At 37.8% G+C, this 19325-nt stretch overlaps 1 protein-coding gene across 1 annotated transcript in view; it reads left to right on the top strand.

Moving 5' to 3' along the window:
• LONRF2 (LON peptidase N-terminal domain and ring finger 2) overlaps positions 1-19325 on the top strand; it is a 39929-nt gene that overhangs the window by 5733 nt on the left and 14871 nt on the right. Inside the window, exons 2-7 of the mRNA XM_033239038.1 lie at positions 7002-7120; positions 12869-12991; positions 15133-15276; positions 15890-16091; positions 16806-16899; positions 17175-17289. Of these exons, the coding sequence (XP_033094929.1) occupies positions 7002-7120; positions 12869-12991; positions 15133-15276; positions 15890-16091; positions 16806-16899; positions 17175-17289 (797 nt within the window). The remainder of the gene's footprint in view (positions 1-7001; positions 7121-12868; positions 12992-15132; positions 15277-15889; positions 16092-16805; positions 16900-17174; positions 17290-19325) is intronic.

Here is a 19325-nt window from a genome sequence, read left to right as displayed (position 1 = left end):
TTATTAGAAAATTTTCTTTTTTTTTCTTTTGAGATGGAGTCTCGCTCTGTCTCCTAGGCTGGAGTGCATTGGCGCAATCTCAGCTCACTGCAAGCTCTGCCTCCCAGGTTCACACCATTCTCTTTCCTCAGCCTCCCCAGTAGCTGGGACTACAGGTACTCACCACCATGCCTAGCTAATTTTTTGCATTTTTAGTAGAGATGGGGTTTCACTGTGTTAGCCAGGATGGTCTCGATCTCCTGACCTTGTGATCCACCTGCCTCGGCCTCCCAAAGTGCTGGGATTACATGTGTGAGCCACTGCGCCCGGCCAGAAAATTTTTCTAATTTACCTGAATGATAATGAAGATGCAAATATCAAACACTATGGGATGCAGTGCAACAGTGCTTAGAGGGAAACTTCCTGTTTTAAGTGCCCATACTACAAAAGAACAGCTAATAGTCAGTGATCTCTAGGCTTCAATTTCAAGATGCTAGAAAAAGAAAAGCAAATAGAATCCAAAGAGAGTACAGAGAAGGAAATAAAGGAGCCAAAATCAGTAACAAGACAGGAAAAATACAGCCCAATATTTCTTGTGAATATAGTTGCAAAAATCCTAAACAAAATATTAGCAAACTGAATCCATTGATATCCTTAAAGAATATCACATCACTATCAAGCAGGTTAAGTTTTGTTTAATCCTGGAAAATCAAGTAATGTAATTCACCATCTTTACAGAAAAAAAAATGATATGATGCGTGTTAGCATCTCTCAGGAAACTACGAATAAAGGGAACTTTCTTAATTTGTTAAAAGTCTACAAAAATGAGATAGCAGCTATCATAATTAATGATGAAATAATGTTTTCCCGTTGAATGAGAAGGTAACAATATTCTATTCTCACTGCAACTCAGCATTTCACTGGAGATTGTAGATAGCTATGTATTAAGATTGGAAAAATAAAAGATAAACAAAAAACTGTCATTATTTGTAGATGACCTGGCGTATGTAGAAACTCCAGAAGAATGTATGAACGGTTAGAAATTATAAATGATTTATCCAGATTGCTGCCTACAAGGTCAATATAGAGGTATCAAAGTTAACTATATACTTAGAAAAAAGCAAATAGGGAAACAATTTTTAAACAATTTATATAAACAGATTCCTTGGAATAAATCCTGAAATGTCTGAAAGATGTTTAATACCTCTACACTGAAAATTTCATTTCAATACACTGAAAACATGAAACATTTCTGAGAGAAATTAAAGCAGACTTAAATGGATGGATATATCATTTTTTTCATGGATTGCAAAACTCAGTATTGGCAAGACGTGAGTTCCCTGCTGATTGAGTGGTAAATTCAGTGCAATCTCAGAGAAAATCCTAGCCAATGTTTTTGGTGGAAATTGATGAATGGCCAAGACAACAATGAAGAAAAACAACCAAGCTGGAGGATTTACACCGGCAGATACCAATGCTTACTATAATGCTGCAGTCATTAGGACAGCATTGTATTGGCTTAAAAATAGACACATTGAAACTGACTCTTACATATACAGTTTCTTGATTTACTACAAAGATGCTAATGGAATTCAGTGGGGAAAAAAGAGTCAGTTGCTTTTCTATATGAAAAAAAAAACTTGAATACCTATCTCACATCATATAACAAAATTACAATTAAGTATCTAGGAGTCATAGGAGGCCGTTTTCAAGGACTTGGGGTAGGCAGTTGTTTCTTAAATAAGACAGAAAAAGCATAACCATAAAACTTCTGTTCCTCAGAGGCCCCCAAAAGAGTGAGAAGGGGATGAGTATACAGATATCTTACTGAGACCTCTAATGCAGAATAAATAATGTCTATGATTCAAAAAGAAAAAGCCGATCTGTCTAAACACAGTAAGTACTCACTTGACACCATTGATAGAAACAACTTTAGCTGAAACTACGTAATACACAAAGAATTAAACAGGTGCTTTATAAAACTAGATCTCCAACTGCGCAATTAACATCTAAAAGACTGCACAACATAATTAGTGCTCAAATGCAAATTAAAATGAAAATAAGTTAGTACACCCCCACCAGAGTAGCTGAAATGAGAAGAACTGGCAATAATTCATTTTTATTTGCAGCAATTGGAACTCTCAAAAATTACTGGTGGAAGCATAAGTTTATGTGACAACTTAAGAAATATGTTTGGTAGCACCTGCTAGAGCAAAACTTGTACAACCTCTGATGTGGCATTTGTACTTTTGAGTATATTCCTAGATAAAAATGAATGCCTATGTCCATCAAAATATGTGTACAGGAATATTTATTACAGCTTTATTTATATATGCCAGAAACATTTGGGGAGCAGTTCAATTGTTCATCACTAGGAGAATGAGAACTAAATCAATCCTGCAGTGTAATATTACACAGCAATTTTTAAATTTTATTGAAAGATTAATTTAAAAATATTACTGAGACATATAACAATATTAATGAATCTCACAGAATGATAATTTAGTGAGAAGTCAGATGCAAAAAAGTACATTCCATTTATGATTATCCATTTAGAGAAGTTAGAAAACTGGAAAAAGTAATCCAAAGTGACAGAGGTGAGAATGGTGGTTACCTTTAGCAGGGGCACACTAAGTGGGGTAGTGCACAAGGGAACCCACTTAGGCCCTGGGGATGATTGACGTGATGATGGCACAGGTACATATGTAAGAGTTCAAGAGACACACCTAAGATTTGTGGGCTTGACTCTGTAATTACAGTCTCCCATCAATTTGAATAAATAGGCTTTGAGGAGTATTGCCATTTATTCTTTCTTTTCACGGGGAACACTACCCAGTTTTTATTGCTTTATGTGTTTGTTTGTTTGTTTGAAACTGGGTCTCTCTCTGTCACCCAGGCTGGAGTGCAGTGGCACAGTCTTAGCTCACTGCAACCTCCACCTCTCAGGTTTAAGTGATTCTTGTGCCTCAGCCTCCCAAGTAGCTGGAATTACAGCCACGTGCCACCATGACTAACTAATTTTTTACTTTTAGTAGAGATGGGGTCTCGCTATGTTGGCCAGGCTGATCTCAAACTTGTGACCTCAAGTGATCTGCCCATCTCGGCCTCCCAAAGTGTTGGGATTACAGGCATGAGCCACCATGCCTGGCTCATTTAACTAGTTTAAAATAACATGTAATTCTCCATGTCTCACCACTGCACACATTTGACAGATTTTATAGCAGTAACCCTAGCTCCTGGTACAACAGTGGCTCTGGGTTACAATTGGAAGACAGCCTTTGTTGAACCCTAAACGCAGATGTGGTAGACATCTCTTCTTTTCCTCTCAAAGCCTGGGTCTTAGGCTGCCCTCTTATGACTTTTCCCCATAGAGGGGTTAATTGGTGAACCTACTGAAATTTTGCATCAATTCCTTGGGAAGTACATATGTACATTTTTCTTCCATATGTTTTGTCTACACAAAGACTTTAAATTTGCACTTCTTCTTCTACTTATTTTTGAGTGATCCTTGGAGAATTCCTTTAGTTTTGTTAAGCCTAAGGTTTAATCCTTAGAAAATGTGTAGGCATTTATTTTATGTGTTTTAAAAGACTAAATTGTGAAGTGCTGTCCTCACAAATGTATCACCAAATGGTGGAAGTCAACAAAGAAAGCAGTTTGATTCATTCAGTGTCTAGATGAGAAGTGTTTGTTTTTCGGCCTTTTGGCTAAGATCAAGTGTAGATGGGAGGTGTGAATTTTATGCAATTTGGACTTCAGTTAAAGCACCCTTTAGAATGTGAGTAGAAACTTAAATATAAAAAGAATGATTAAAAATAAATGTAAATGAAATGTATTTTTAACACTGGAAGCTTTATCAAGATTAATTAAGCTAACACAAAGATAGTATAAGCAGAGGAATAATGAACAAGATATTAGTAAAACAGAAAAAAATTGAGTTAGTTAACAGGTCAGACACTGGTGCATTACCAAGACCATTAAGGGACAAATATTTGACAAATGTATTGAAGAAAAAGCAAGACATAAATACCATCAGGAATAAAGAAGCGTAATTGCGAATATAAAAGGATATTTATAAAAGATTTTAAAACTTATATAAAAAGGACAATTTTAAGTAAAATATAAATTATCAAAATTTATCCACGAAGAAGTAAAAGGCTGATATGAGCCTATAAAAAAATGGTAACGCACCTCAGAGATTCTCTTCTGCTGAAAAGGTGCTAAGGTCAAGCAAGTCCTTACAGCTTTCAATGACTGATTTCCATCTTATTTCAGATCATAGAAAAATATGGGAAGATTTTCATCTCATTTAATAAGGTTAGTATAATCTTGACACCACAATCAGGTAAAGCTTGCACAAGAAAAAAAAAGTATAGGTTAGTCTTACATATGTATATAGATGTCAGAATCCTAATTAAATTTCTTAGTAGTTTGAGTCCAGCAGTGTAATAAGAGTTAAGACCAAGAAGAGCTTATATTAGGGCCATAAGGATAATTCAGTACTAGACAAATCTTTCAGAGTAATTCACCACAACAGGTTGAAGGAGATAGACTATATGTAATCTCTCAGATGCTGAAAGCAGTCTATAAAATTAACACCTACTTCTTATAAAGTCCTTACAGAAAACTAGGAATAGGAGAGAAATCACCTAACTGGATAAATATTTTCTCTCAGAAACTTACAACAAACATATTTTATGTTAAAACATTAGACACGTTTTAAATTCAAGAATAAGAGAAAACGCTGTCACTATTATTGCAATATGAGAGTATGAGGAAATAGGAGGTACAATGTATAAACACTAGAATGAAAAAGAGCGAATTGCGCATGACATTCTTGTTGAAAACATTCAAGAGAATCCATTGGCAGAAGGGACTAATAAGAAACTTTAGCCAAGTGGAAACAGGATACGAGATCTCCATTCTCACACAGATTTGCAGCAGATATAACCCAAGCCTAAAAAACTATACTTCTAGGAGCACATTTTTTTTTGTAGATTTCCAAAAATCTCCAAAGGAGAATTGTATATTTCAAAATGCATTTAACTGTGCGTATGAGGCACTTTCACCAATCTTTTAGTTGGAAATAATCTAATGACATGCTAAAAAGGCAGATATCGTGAGGAGAATCTAATAGAATTCTATAATGTCTTCTCAGCAATTAAAATGCTCAATTTAAAATCATATGAGTTGATGCCAGCATTTCAGAGTTACTATGCGCATTTTCAAAGATGAAATACATAAAATCTCATGTTCGATCATAATTAACAGATGAATATTTTCAGTTGTTTTGATGATAGGAAACACTAACTTGGAAACTGAATTAAGAAAAATGTTATTCCCCAAACCAGAATTCCATTCTTTCATTAGTTTATCTGTATTCCAAAAAAGTACTTAAATTATTATCCTTACCGTATTTTAAATTGCATCAATAAGAAATCTGTGAAAATTTGTTTTCCTTCTTGTTAAATAAGTATCTATATAATATCTTTCCATTTGCCTCTTTGCCTGCAAAGCCTAAAATATTTACTATCTGGCCTGTTACAGAAAACAAGTTTCTGCCACCTGCTCTAGCCAGTTATCCATACCCAGCAATGTCTCTTTTAATAATTCAAATTGTATTCTTTAACTCTTGCTGTTTCTTTCCACTTCTACTTTTTTCTTGTTATACGTTCTCTATGTGACGTATATGTGGTGATGACACGTTTATAAGTAGTTACTTTTCACCATGTCTTGGTGTAATATCTTGATGCGTCAGTTCTTTGGTGCAGGCTTGCTCAGTTACCTACATCAACTAAAAGGAGGCTAGTAGCATTTGGAAAGGACCAAGGGGGTAGTTTGAAAAGAATCAAGGTTGAGATTTTGGAGGAAACTGAAAACGTACATTAGGTAGAGGGATGAGAACACATCTTAGGAACTCAGAAAATGTGTGGTTGAACTAAAATGCAGAGCTGTAACCCTCCTACAAGGATCGTAGGTGGGTGTAGGTAGAGTGAGCCAGGCCCCACAGTAAGGAAGAAGGCTGTGATGGTTCTCCCTTTCTGAGGTCTGGCTTCCTGCCTTTGCCATGGGACTCTGCCAAGTCAATACTTCGTAGACTGCAGGTCAGTTCAAAGAGAGAGCCAGTTTTGGCTTCTGTGTAGCTGGACTTAAGTCTGTGGCAGCGTGTGAGTCATTATCAGGACCTCTGCTGTTGAGGAATGCAGAGAAAGGAGTTTTGTTTTTTTTTTTTTCTTCCCTTAAGAGAATGTACTCTAGGTACAATTATGGGGACAAATCAGCATCTACTAAGTTGTGTAGAAAAACAAATTATGGGCCAGGCACGGTGGCTCACGCCTGTCATCCCAGCACTTTGGGAGACTGAGGCGGGTGGATCACCTGAGGTCAGGAGTTTGAGACCAGCCTGGCCAACATGGTGAAACCCTATCTCTACTAAAAATACAAAAATTAGCCGAGCATGGTGGCACATACCTGTAATCCCAGCTACTGGGGAGGCTGAGGTGGGAGAACTGCTTGAACCCAGGAGGCAGAGGTTGCAGTGAGCCGAGATCACGCCATTGCACTTCAGCCTGGGCGACAGAGCGAGACTCGATGTCTGAAAAAAAAAATGTTTTACTTTTCTGTTTCTTAAACATGAATTTCCTTGCATACTTTCATAAAAAATTATTTTAAATCTCTTCTAAAAATACCTAGCTATAGCAGTAAGAGGATTCAGCAGTTGCAGAATTTATTATTGGAGATGATGTAGCTTGTGTGTGTGTGTAGGAATTCTCAGTGGCAGTCTGTTTTTCTTGGTGCTTTTTCAAGTCTTGTTAATCTTCTTCCTGTTTTCCTGAGAGGAGCTGTCAAAAATATACTTACTAAATAACTAAACTCTGTGATTGGAGGGAGGAATTCTTTCTTATTTTGTCTTTATACTTTATACATATGTATATATGCACTTTAATATATGTAATGACATTAAGATTACTTGTTTTTAAATGCGGTCATTTTTATTGATTTGTATTCCTCCTGTCTTTCAGCTCCTGATGATAATTCATTATTGCTGCTGCGGGCAGAGTTGTATTTGATCGTGAAGAACTATGAGCAAGCTCTCCAGGATGCCAGTGCAGTTTGTCAGAATGAACCTCTCTTGATTAAGGTATTTGTATTTGTTAGCTTTGGAGATAATCAATGTGAAGTTTATATGATTTTCTTAAAAATAAAAGTAAGATTATTGTGATCAGGTACCTGTAGACAAAGTATGGTTCCCTCAAATTACTGTAGCCTACATTTAGCAATCCTCACCTCGTACTAAAGCAACCTGATTTAAAAGACTACATCTCCAACTGAATTTAGCTGAGAAACACTAATTTTGATTACACTTAATAGATATTTAGCTGAATAATATGCTGGCTGCATTGAAAAAATATATAAATAAAATCAAATTTTATAAAGTTGTAAGTGAAGAAAAAAATATTTTAAATTGCAACATAAGTAGGAAGATCACATAATGATCCTGGTTAGCTGTTGGATTCTAATATACATATGAACAAATCAATGCTATTGGTGAAAGAGTTAACATTTTGTGTACATTTTATACTACTTTAATCTCTGTGTTTTGATTGGAAAGGTTTAATATTTCTCTCATGACAAAAAACGAACTTTGCTGATCTAATAATGAAAGCTTAAGTAGTACTTAAAGAAGTTTAAGAAGCCAAAGAATAAAAGCTTTTTCATGAATCTTTGAATGTTAAAGTTTTGAAGAACTTGTGATGAAATTACCAGCTATTGCATGCCCTATTAGTCAGTGAATAATTAAAAATATTTATTCTGCTCTATTACTTTATATCATCTTTGTTTTAGAAACATTAAAGAGACATTAAGCCAGGTTAGTAGACAGGCTCTGGGAAGCCTGCCCTTTTCCCTCCCACCTTTTTTTTTTTTTCTGAGGTGGAGTCTCGCTCTGTCACCTAGGCTAGGCAATTCTCCTGCCTCAGCCTCCCGCGTAGCTGGGACTACAGGCACCTGCCACCACACCCAGCTAATTTTTTGTATTTTTTGGTAGAGACAGAGTTTCACTGTGTTAGCCAGGATGGTCTCGATCTCCTGACCTCGTGATCTGCCCGCCTTGGCCTCCCAAAGTGCTGGGATTACAGGCATGAGCCACTGTGCCCGGCCTCCCTCCCATCTTTTAAAACAAATATTTTCAGGTTAGCCTGAGTGTCAAGTTCAACCTAGGAATAAGCCCAAGGATGGAAGCAGATGTTTGTTGGACTAAGCTCAGAAATCTATTCTGTTGCTTATTTGCTTCCCTAAAAAAGAAGTTTAGACTCCAATTTCGAATGCCTTTTCTCCTGTGCCTTCATCCATTCTTCTTTAAAATTATGTTTTCAATTGACAAACAAAAATTTGTATAATTTATCAGGTACAGTATGTTGATTTGAAACATGTATACACTGAGAAATGGCAAATTCAAGTTAATTAACATATGCATTACCTCACATACCATTTTTGTGGTGAGAACACTTAAAATCTATTCTCTTAGCAGTTTTCAAGAATGCAATACATTGTTATTGACCATAGTCAACATATGGTATTGTAATAGATCTCTTGAACTTATTTCTCCTGTTTGACTGAAATTCTGTATCTTTTGACCGACATCTCCTCAATTCCTCTCCCCTGCCACTCTTCTTCTGAGTTAATTTCTATCAGTAATGATCAAGCCTTAGATATTATGAATTATAACTATTATTTCTGACAGCAGCCCTGCATTGCCTTGTGACGCTAGATTCCTCTCCATAGTATTATTGTTTGAGCTAAAAACTTGACAGTGTGTCTCTGACGAAAGATAGACTTAATTCCTACAGAGGTACGTGGCTAATTGTAACTTTTCAAGGGAGGCAGCAAATGAATATTTAGTGTATGAGGTGGTATGAGATGATGGCCATGTCTGCAGGGTCTGTTGCAAACCTGTGGACCTCGGTTCTTGACAGATGCCCAGTGAAGAGAAGCTTCAGCCAAAACATAGTTTAATAAGTAAGTTGAAGATAGTAAAAGATATATTCTAAGTTTATTATTATAAGTAAGGACTGGGGAAGAAGTGCTACTGGAAGGTAAGGCAAGGGGGTGGGCAGTAAGTTCCACTGAGGAAAGGACTAAGGTGGCTGAGTGTGATCAAGCTGAGATGGAAGCTGGGTGAGAACCAAGCACTTTGAGAAGCACTTCTAGACTCTCGGAGGACTTGGGTTACAGCAGTGTGTCTTATTCAAGCAAAACTGCCCTTTCAAGCATCCAGTCACGGCTAATATTCATCATGGCTAATGATTCAAAGCTTTTGGAGCAACTGGAGATAAGCCATTGCCAGCAAAATATTTGCCCATTTGCAGAAATAGATACAGGCACATGATCAGTTTGATCTTACCCACACAGCAAACCTGTAAGACTTAAAATTACTTAAAAGCCAGTTAATTTATTCAGTTAATAAATATTTATGGACACACTGTGGTATCAGAACCGCAAATCTTGATTGAGATTCTGAGCACATGTATGAAACACTTGAAACTTTACGTGGAGTTCTTTGTGCCTAGAAGACAATATTATTTTCTCAGAACTTTTGATAATCGAAGCAAATTTAGACACTACTGAAATATGAAAGTTGGGGACTTTCATAAGGCCTGAAAGGGGCCCTAGCAACTTTATATTCTTACTTTTGTACTTTTCCTGACCAGTGCAGTGGCTCACACCTGTAATCCCAGCACTTTGGGAGACTGAGGCGGAAAGATCACTTGAGGTCAGGAGTTCAAGACCAGCCTGGCCAACATGGTGACACCCCACCTCTACTAAAAATACACACACACACACACACAAACGAAATAGCCAGGAAAAAATTAGCCAGGCATGATGGTGCACACCTGCAATCCCAGCTACTCTGGAGGCTGAGGCAGGAGAATCACTTGAACCTGCGAGGTGGAGGTTGAAGTGAGCCGAGATGGCGCCACTGCACTCCAGCCTGGGCGAGAGAGACTCCATCTCAAAAAATAATAATAACAACAATTTTGTACTTTTCCTTAAACAACTTTTCAAATGATGTAAGATTCAGGCTCCACCAAAGTGGAATGTTTTGTGATTCTGCTTTTGTGAAAGGAGCATAAGAACATGAGTCAAACTTCACATTTATTGTCAATGTAAAGTCCCACAGATGAATCACTGATTGTCTGAAGTGTATTTGAGACCTCAGGGAGCTCAGGGATGAAACTGCTGATTTGTTGTGTAAAATACTCATGTCTTTCGAAATGGCTGCTCTTCCAGAGAGCTGCAAGGTAAGCGACGTGGTCAATAGACAGTTAGCAAACATGAGGAGACATGCTGGTGCTGGAGCTGGAACCTGGGCACCATCAGAAGAGTCATGGTATTTAAAACAGTGGAGAGACAAGTGCAGTAAGATGGGACCTGAAAATAGACCTTCACATTTACCCGTTAGTGGCTACCAGTGTTCTGGAGAAATTTTAGTACAGAAATGATAAAAATGACAGTAACAGGGGTAGTGGTTTACTCCTGGTAACAGTGAAGGAGTGAAGTAGTCATGTGCATCCAGAGGGGAAAACAGTTATAAAAACTGGATGAAAAAAATAAAGACACTATAAAGCCTCCAAAAACAGAAGCTGGAGGAGAGTTTCTAAAAAACCTGCACATGAAAGGGATGAGAATTGTGTGTGGGTTTTTTGTTGGTTTGTTTTTGGTTTTGTTTTTTTGGTCCCTGAGTTCTCTCTATCTCCACAGCTACAGCTGCAAAAAAACAGTACTGGGACAAGCACTCAGCATCACCATCTAAAAGGACCAGGAGTTCAGAGTTTTAAGAGAACAGCTGAAAATTAGGGGGAAATCCCTAAAAGCAGAGAAATCCCAGAGTGGATGATTCCCAACACTGGCCAAATCTTGGCTTATTTCCAAATTTCATACACATTGGGGAGAACCACAAGGCTTAAAAAGGAGCTGTGGAGGTTGGGTGCGGTGGCTCACGCTTATAATCCCAGTAGTTGGGAGGCTAAGGTGGACAGATCACAAGGTCAGGAGTTAGAGACTAGCCTGGCCAATATGGTAAAAGCCCATCTTTACTAAAAAAAATTAAAAAAAAATTAAAAAATTAAAAAAATTAGCCATGCATGGTGGCATGCACTTGTAGTACCAGCTACTCAGGAGGCTGAGGCAGGAGAATCCCTTGAACCTGAGAGGTGGGGGTTGCAGTGAGCCAAGATTGTACCACTGCACTCCAGCCTGGATGAGAGAACAAGACTCTCACAAAAAAAAAAAAAAAAAAAAAAAAGAACAGTCAATTAAAATTGTCTCTGAGAGGGCCCAGATATTATATTTTCCACAAAGAGTCTTTGAAGGAGCTATTATGAATAAGTTCAAAGAGTTAAATTGCAAAGGATTGAAGGAAAATATGGTACCTTTGACTCAAGAGCAATCTCAGCAGAGAGATGGAAACTGTAAAAAATGGAAATTCTGGCTGGGTGTCATGGTTCATGCATCTATGCCCAATGCTTTGGGAGGCTGAGGCAGGAGGATCACTTGAGGCCAGGAAGTCAAGACCAGCCTGGGAAACGTCGCAAGACCCCATCTCTACAAAAAATTAAAAAATTAGCCAGGCTGGGTGGCATGTGCCTGTAGTCTGAGCTACTCAGGAGGCTGAGGCAGATTGTTTTAACCCAGGAGTTAAAGGTCACAGTGAGATGTGATCATGCCACTGCATTCCAGCCTGGGCAACAGAGTGAGACCTGTCTCTAAAAAAGAAAAAAGAAAAAGAAATTCTAGAAATAAAAATTATCAATGCTGAAATTTAAAATTTCTAGGTAGGCTTAATAACACATTATACATGGCAAAATAATCAGTAAAATTGAAGATAGATCTATAGAAACTTTATTCAATGCAAAGAACAGAAAGAATAAAGATTAAAGAAAAATGAAAAGAATCTTGGAAACTTGTGGGACAGTATGAAGTGGTACAATATATGTGCAATTGGAATCCCAGAAGAAGACAGAAAATGGCAAGAAAAAAAAGAAGAAATAATGGGTAAAAAGTTTCCAAATTTAGTGGGAAACATTAATTTTAGACCCAAGAAGGTTAATTCAAGTTATAAGCAATGATAAACTCAAATCATAATCAAATGGCTAGGCTGTAAGCCAAAGATAAAAGGAAAGTCTTGGAAGCAGTAAGAAAAATGACATGAAATGAGAATGAGAAAAATGACATACAGGGAGATAATATGTATAGTTGTCATCTCATCTGAAACTGTGGAAGCTGGTTGACATTGGAACAACATATTCCAAGTGCTAAGAGAAAGTCTGTCAACTATATGTAAACCAGTAAAAAAAAGAAACAAAAATAGTATTTTTACAGATTTGAGAAAATATTGTATTCATAAGATGAAAAGAAAATGCCATGGGAAATGACTGATCCATATTGTATTTTGTTTACTTTTATTGTGGCACTTAGTATACTATGATTTGTATTGTAATTGTTTTTAGTCATGTCTGTCTTAGCTCATGAGACTGTAAACTCCTGGAAGGCAGGAAGATGGTAGTGACCTGTAATTGCTGAATGAATTTAAAGTGGATAGCCAGTTTTCTCTCAGCACATCCCTTAGAACTCCTTTGTGCAGTATATTTCAGGTATGGTAGCTCCTGTGTTCTGACTGTAGATTGTATTTATGAGCTATTGAAGTTTGCTAAGTTTCCAGGGTGGAGAGAGCCAGTAGCCATAGAGTCATCCTCGGTGGGTTTTGTTTATTCCAAGTAATGTGAAATTAAAACAAATTGTTTTAATAAATTTGTTCAGGAAAGTTTGTATTCAAGTATGTAATCATGCTGGGTTTTAAAAATGTATACTTTGTCTTCGGTGAATCTAGGGACATCAAGTAAAAGCTCAGGCTCTTTCTGGATTGGGAAGAAGTAAGGAAGTGTTAAAGGAGTTTCTCTACTGCCTTGCTCTAAATCCTGAGTGTAACTCTATGAAGAAAGAAGCACAGAAGGTAAGAGTTCTGTTAAAGGACTTTCTCCTTCAGGTCTTATTTATAGCCTTCATGTCCCTGCTGAGTAACCCTTGCCTTGTGAGATAAACAAGAAATATAACTCTGAATGTGCGTGATGATGTGATAAAAAGCCCACGGCAGTAATTATAAGGTTCATGCATTGGATAAGTTCTAGGGAAACATTATATTGTGTCCCTGGGTAAAGCAGAGTGTCTCCTGAGACAGCGTAAACATGCCTCGATTCTGTTGACATAAAGACACATGTGAGGCAAGGCAAGGTTATTATAGTTTGTGTAGAAGCTTTATAAAAGACATTATGATATATGTAAAATGTATCAATTTGGCTCTATAGGGTGACCTGTGATTTTCAGCAAAGCTTCACCAGCCTAATGCAGAAATATCTGCTCGTTTACCCATCATCCAGTCACACTGAAGGTGGAAATCTGTCCTGTTAAAAATCTTATACAATGGTTACCTGATAGTTACTTAGCACTTCCAATGACCAGGAGTTTTTATATTTTTATGTTTGTGCTTCCCTGTTATAACGCTGTTTATTGTCAACTTCTACCATGTATTTACTCTGTAATTTTTACTTACCTGTCTAGTTCTATTTTCTGGAGCAACAGAAAATGAATCAGTTCTTCCTTGTGCAATTCAAACCACATAAGATGTTTGAGAACAGCTATTATCTTTGCCTTAATGTCACCTTGTGGGCCAAATATTCTTTTCTCACAGAGTGGCGTTTCTAAGATTTCCTCTTCTGGATGCATTCTAATGTACCCTGTATTTTAGCATCTACATTTGACAGCCACGGTTGGTGAAATTTTACCTTCACTTGTGTTCACGTTAGGGGCATGTTTATTTTTAAGTACCTAACTCATCTTTTTTTAAAATAGGAACTTTATAGCGATGTTGTTTTTTATCTTCTCTTGTGCAGTTGAATGGTGTTAGTCCTGTTCAGTTGTCCTGACAGTTGTTCAATTGACCAGTGTCACTCATTGGTTTTTGGCCATCATTTCAACTTATCTAAATAATATTGCATCTTCAGCCTGCTGTTCAGCTATCCCTGCCTGCTTTGTCCTATATGGAAACTTCCTAAGAATCTTAAAACATACCTCAACTGATTCTCATAACACTTTTCTGAGAAAGTCAGCCCAAGGTCAAAGAGACGAAGTACATTCACCAAGATTCCTGGACCAGGGTTTAGGTCTTGTGGGTTGTTGTCTACCTGGAGCTTTTTCAGACATGGTGTTTTCCCCTGGGCATTCTATGGCTGATAGATATCTTGTATCACAGAAGGTACCAAAAACAATGTTAGCCTGTTCACATGAAATGTGTCTCCATCTCCAGCAGCTCTGCTGAGGCTACTCAGAGCTGGGACTGAGGACATGGATGACCCTGCTGAGGGTGATGGTGTGCATTGCTACAGGGCCATGGATTCTGGTGCATCCACCTTGAACCACGAGGAACAGTGGAGAGTGGGAGGAGTCTTCGTTTAGGTTTCAGTCACTCCTTTCTGCTTTCCTCAAACCTTGGAGGCAGCTGAAGCCATGAGGACCACAGGACCATTTGAGTGTCTGCTAGAATTGGGTGTCAGCTACAATGCCTAACTGGCCATTGCTGTCCACCCTTCCCCTGCCCCCACCAATGCCACTCCCTAGTTCTTGAACCACAATTATGGCCTTTCCCTCTCTCTTCCTTTAAACTTCTTTACAAGGTGGCTCTTCTGGTTCTCATAAATAAAGCAGTTATGTATAGTGACCTCAGCCCTGTAGGTAATCACAGCTTAGATTTAATTCAAGGCCCCCAGCAACCTTTACACTCCCTTTCTCTCTTATCTGTGTGGCTTTTAGGGGAGATTTTATGTAGTGTGTAAGGACCAGGTAGAAGGAAGTGGTAATGCTTTTATTTCGTCATTGGGAAGTGTAAGACGGAAAGGAATTGGAAGCTAATATAACTTAATACATTGACTCTGGTTTCAAAAATGTTTGGATTTTAAAAGGTAAAATAATTTTAAAATTATTCTTTTCACGTTTTAGGCTTATTTGGCCTCTTAGTTTCCTCTGAATCTATAAGACATACTATATTTTCACAAAAGTGTTTTAAAATATATATTTTGTCTTTTCTTGGCAATTTTATAGGTAATGTGTGAAGTGCTGTTTTCAGCTACAGAAAATGTGCATGAAAATTTAACATCTTCCATCCAAAGCAGATTAAAGGCTCAGGGTCACAGCCACATGAATGCCCAGGCTCTGCTGGAAGAAGGTGATGCAGGGAGCTCGGAGGTATGACATGCGTGTGTTTGTCACAATTCTCTTGATTAAGCTTTATGTAATTGCTTCCTTTTAAATAGTTACAGATTATTCACACATTATGGCATTACATTAATTAGACATATTTCTCAAGACCAGTTGTAGCTCCTTAACCTGGGAGTTGGAACTTTTACATGAAGTCTGTAGAAGTAATGAAAACGATTAAAGATTGAAAGAAGCTTTGGAACACCACCAAATCACGCAAAATGGCAGGAGACTTGAAGTTATTTTGGCTTGGAGAAAATAAAGCAAAGGGATGATTTGAATATGACATATGATTTTATGTGTGTACGTGTGTGTGTGTACGTGTGTGTGTGTGTGTGTAAATAGACAGATAGACAGACAGATTGCATATGAAGATAACTTTTCACTTTCCCAGCTTGGGAAGAAATTATCCTGTATTTTACTTTGAAAAGAATGAAGCGCATCTTAGAAATTAACAGATGAAACCAATTATGAAGGAAGAGAATAAATAAGCCCCCCCCTTTTTTTTTTCAAAGATTTCTAGTGCAGGCTACTGCATTCTTTTTATCTTATGCTATGATTTCTTTAATATTCAGGATTCCTTTTTTTCCTACTTAACCAGAATTCATCTGAGAAATCTGATATGCTTGGAAATACCAATTCTTCAGTTTTGTATTTTATACTGGGTCTACACTTTGAAGAGGATAAAAAGGTGTTAGAAAGCATCCTTCCAACAGCACCCAGCGCTGGCTTAAAGAGACAGTTTCCAGATGACGTGGAGGATGCACCTGACCTGAATGCCCCTGGAAAAATCCCCAAGAAAGGTCAGTGAACTATTTTCATCAGGCAGTTCTGTGACTCCAAAGTGATAGAATGCTAGCTAGTATTCAATATATTTAAAAAATTTTTACACCATTTAATGTTAGTAATGAAATGATTATATCAGCTCTAAGATTATAGAGCATTTTAGATGTTTTTTTTTTTTTTTTTTTTTTGAGACGGAGTCTCGCTCTGCCGCCCAGGCTGGAGTGCAGTGGCCGGATCTCAGCTCACTGCAAGCTCCGCCTCCTGGGTTCACGCCATTCTCCTGCCTCAGCATCCCACGTAGCTGGGACTACAGGCGCCTGCCACATCGCCCGGCTAGTTTTTTTTTTTTGTATTTTTTAGTAGAGACGGGGTTTCACCGTGTTAGCCAGGATGGACTGGATCTCCTGACCTCGTGATCCGCCCGTCTCGGCCTCCCAAAGTGCTGGGATTACAGGCTTGAGCCACCGCGCCCGGCCTTAGATGTTTTATACTGCAAAGACTTCATAGTCAAAAATAGCAGAGAAAATTTTGCCAAAATTTTAAATTTTATGCATGCTTACCATCCAGATAAATTATTGCTATATGCTATTAACTGGACAGGAACAATTTCTGCCCAATGTGATTTGTTACATTGATACAACACGTTTGGTCCAAAGGAAATACATTTCTTGCATGGTGGTGTTCAGGTGCTTAGGTGTTAATTACAGCGTTTTAAATTTTTTCACATTCAGATCTGTCACCTCAAAGGAGCCCAAACTCTGAGATGGAAGAAAATCAGGGGCTCTCGCTTGATGTAACTGACTTTGAGTGTGCCCTCTGCATGAGGTAGGATGGTACAGAATCCATGCAACTGTTTTAAAACTTCAGCTTTTCTGAAATGTATACCAAAGTGTAATGGGCTTTTTATTATCAGGGAAACTATGGAGAGCTCAGTAATAGTTCATTTATTTTCTAAAGATTTGAGAGGATATAAAATGGAAGTGCATGCAAGTGTTTTCTAGAACAGTAAGGGGATTGCATAAGGAATCCTTCGAAAACCAATCCGTGATTTGAAAGTCTGTCCTGGACATTTCTGGCTGAAAACAGATGTTTTCTTCCAGGTTGCTTTTTGAACCTGTCACTACGCCCTGTGGACACACATTTTGCCTAAAATGCCTTGAGCGCTGCCTTGACCATGCCCCACACTGTCCTTTGTGCAAAGACAAACTTTCGGAAGTAAGTGGGTTTTGGGAAATGATGGGACAGCTCCTCCTCTCATCCCTTGGTGGATGTGTATTCCCTGTCTTGCATGGCTTCCCCCGCCCAGTTGTTAAAGAAAGTGAGATTTCTCCAATCAAAGATAGGTCTTTTCTCATCTCTTTGATTGATCAAGAAATACACAAGGAAGGTTTACATGCAGAAATTGCTAAATGTTAAGGAAATTTTTAAGTAGAAATTTTAGTTGAGATAGATTGAAAATAGCTAACATTATGAGCCCTTACATTACGTTCATTGTAAATGGTTGAGACAGATTGAAAATAGCTAACATTATGAGCCTTTACATTACGTTCATTGTAAATGGTTGAGACATTGTCATGGTGCACTTAATGTGCTCCAGGAATTCTCTTTTTCATCTTGAGAGTTTTTTGTAGGATTGAAGACTTGATCATTTCTGACCACTGGTGAGTCCCTTTAGGGCTTTTTACCAGTTGTCAGTTATTATTGTCTTTGGTCTGAAATCAAAACCAGTAAAAGTCGGGTTCCATGGGGAAGCTATTTAATGATATTTAGCCCCAATATAAATGATTAAATCCATTTACTTTAGGTATGGTAAATACAATGAAGAGTATTTAAAAGCTGAAGACCTTCTGATCAATTTCTGAAATGGTGAATCCATGTCGGCTGTATTGGGCTGTGGTCCCATTAGCACCATTAACTTTCTATGGAGCAAGTCATATAACATCTTAAGGGGATGGGGAGTGTCTTCCTTTGTTTTGCATTCATTAAATGAGACTGATAATATTTGCCTTAATTACTTTCCAGAGATTAAATTTATTGAATGCATTTTAAGTAGGATAAAGTTTTTTTTCTTTTTACAAATGTACAGTAAAATTTATTTTTTAAATCTGATGTGATAAGAGGAGATATTATACTTCAGTGATGTTTTAAATAATTATAACCTTGAAAATTTACTGCCAAAACATTTTTAAAATAACTAGTTACAATGGAAACCATTTTCTAAAACATTATATGTACATACTTGCTTTATTAAATTGCATGCATACTGAATCTTTTTAAAGTCTTCAGAGTTCTCATAAACATCAATTATTGTGCTGTGCACTGTGTGTCACAGTGGTGGCTGTGTTCAGAGTCTGCAGAGCTGTTTCCTTGGTGGCCCCTGTGCAGTTTTCCTCCAGGCATTTGCTGTCTCTTCTTGCTAGTAGATGCATCGGACCCATTGCCTCTTGTTCTGGTGCCTGCCTGGGCCAGAACAGGTCATCTGTTCTTACAAGAATAAAATGCATGTATGTGTGAGCCCTGTTTATAACGCAGACCTTACTCACTTCCGTTTCAATGCTGCCTTGTCGGGGGCCGAGTGAAGAAGTGATAGCTGGAGGTTGGCACTAGAATAGAAGCTGCTTAAGTACTGAGGCTTCCTGTGACCTGTTGTCCCTGGATTTCCAGGGACCAGCACATTCACCAGAGACTCCAGAAGTCTTTGTGTAATGAAGGAATGAATGAAGGAATGATTACATGTAAACTCTACATGGATTACTAATGTTCCAGAAATTAGAAATTAGAATACTATAAAATGAAATAAAATCCAAAATTATAGTTTTGTCTTCCTTCAATGCAGAAGTCACATCATATGCATAGACGACTTTGCACGCACTATCAGGGACCTGAATAATCAATTATATAGAATCTACAGAACCCTTGGTTAGCATCATGCCAAGTAGAACACATTTTATTATATTACTCTTCAATAAAAGGACATCATAAACCATTTATTAAATACCTATGTCATATAATAATGACAATTATAAAGCAGTTTTGTGAATGAGGTGATAGCGTGTTTCTCTACCAGTTACCCTGTGATGGTGGTTCTCGAATGTAGGCGTTTCCAAAGTTTGAACTCCTGGTCCTCAATCACAGCAATACATTTAGCTTGTTTCACACCAGCTACAGGGAAACCTGGTAGTATGCGAAGGACTAACCCAGCCATGGTGTGTTGGAAATACGTGGAGCCATCCCAAGCCCAGAAATGCAGC

Source organism: Trachypithecus francoisi, unplaced genomic scaffold (assembly GCF_009764315.1).
Source record: "Trachypithecus francoisi isolate TF-2019V2 unplaced genomic scaffold, Tfra_2.0 Lachesis_group17, whole genome shotgun sequence".
Classification (NCBI taxonomy): Eukaryota; Metazoa; Chordata; class Mammalia; order Primates; family Cercopithecidae; genus Trachypithecus; species Trachypithecus francoisi.
Note: the sequence above shows the minus strand (reverse complement) of the source record. Positions and strands in the feature narration are given on the sequence as shown.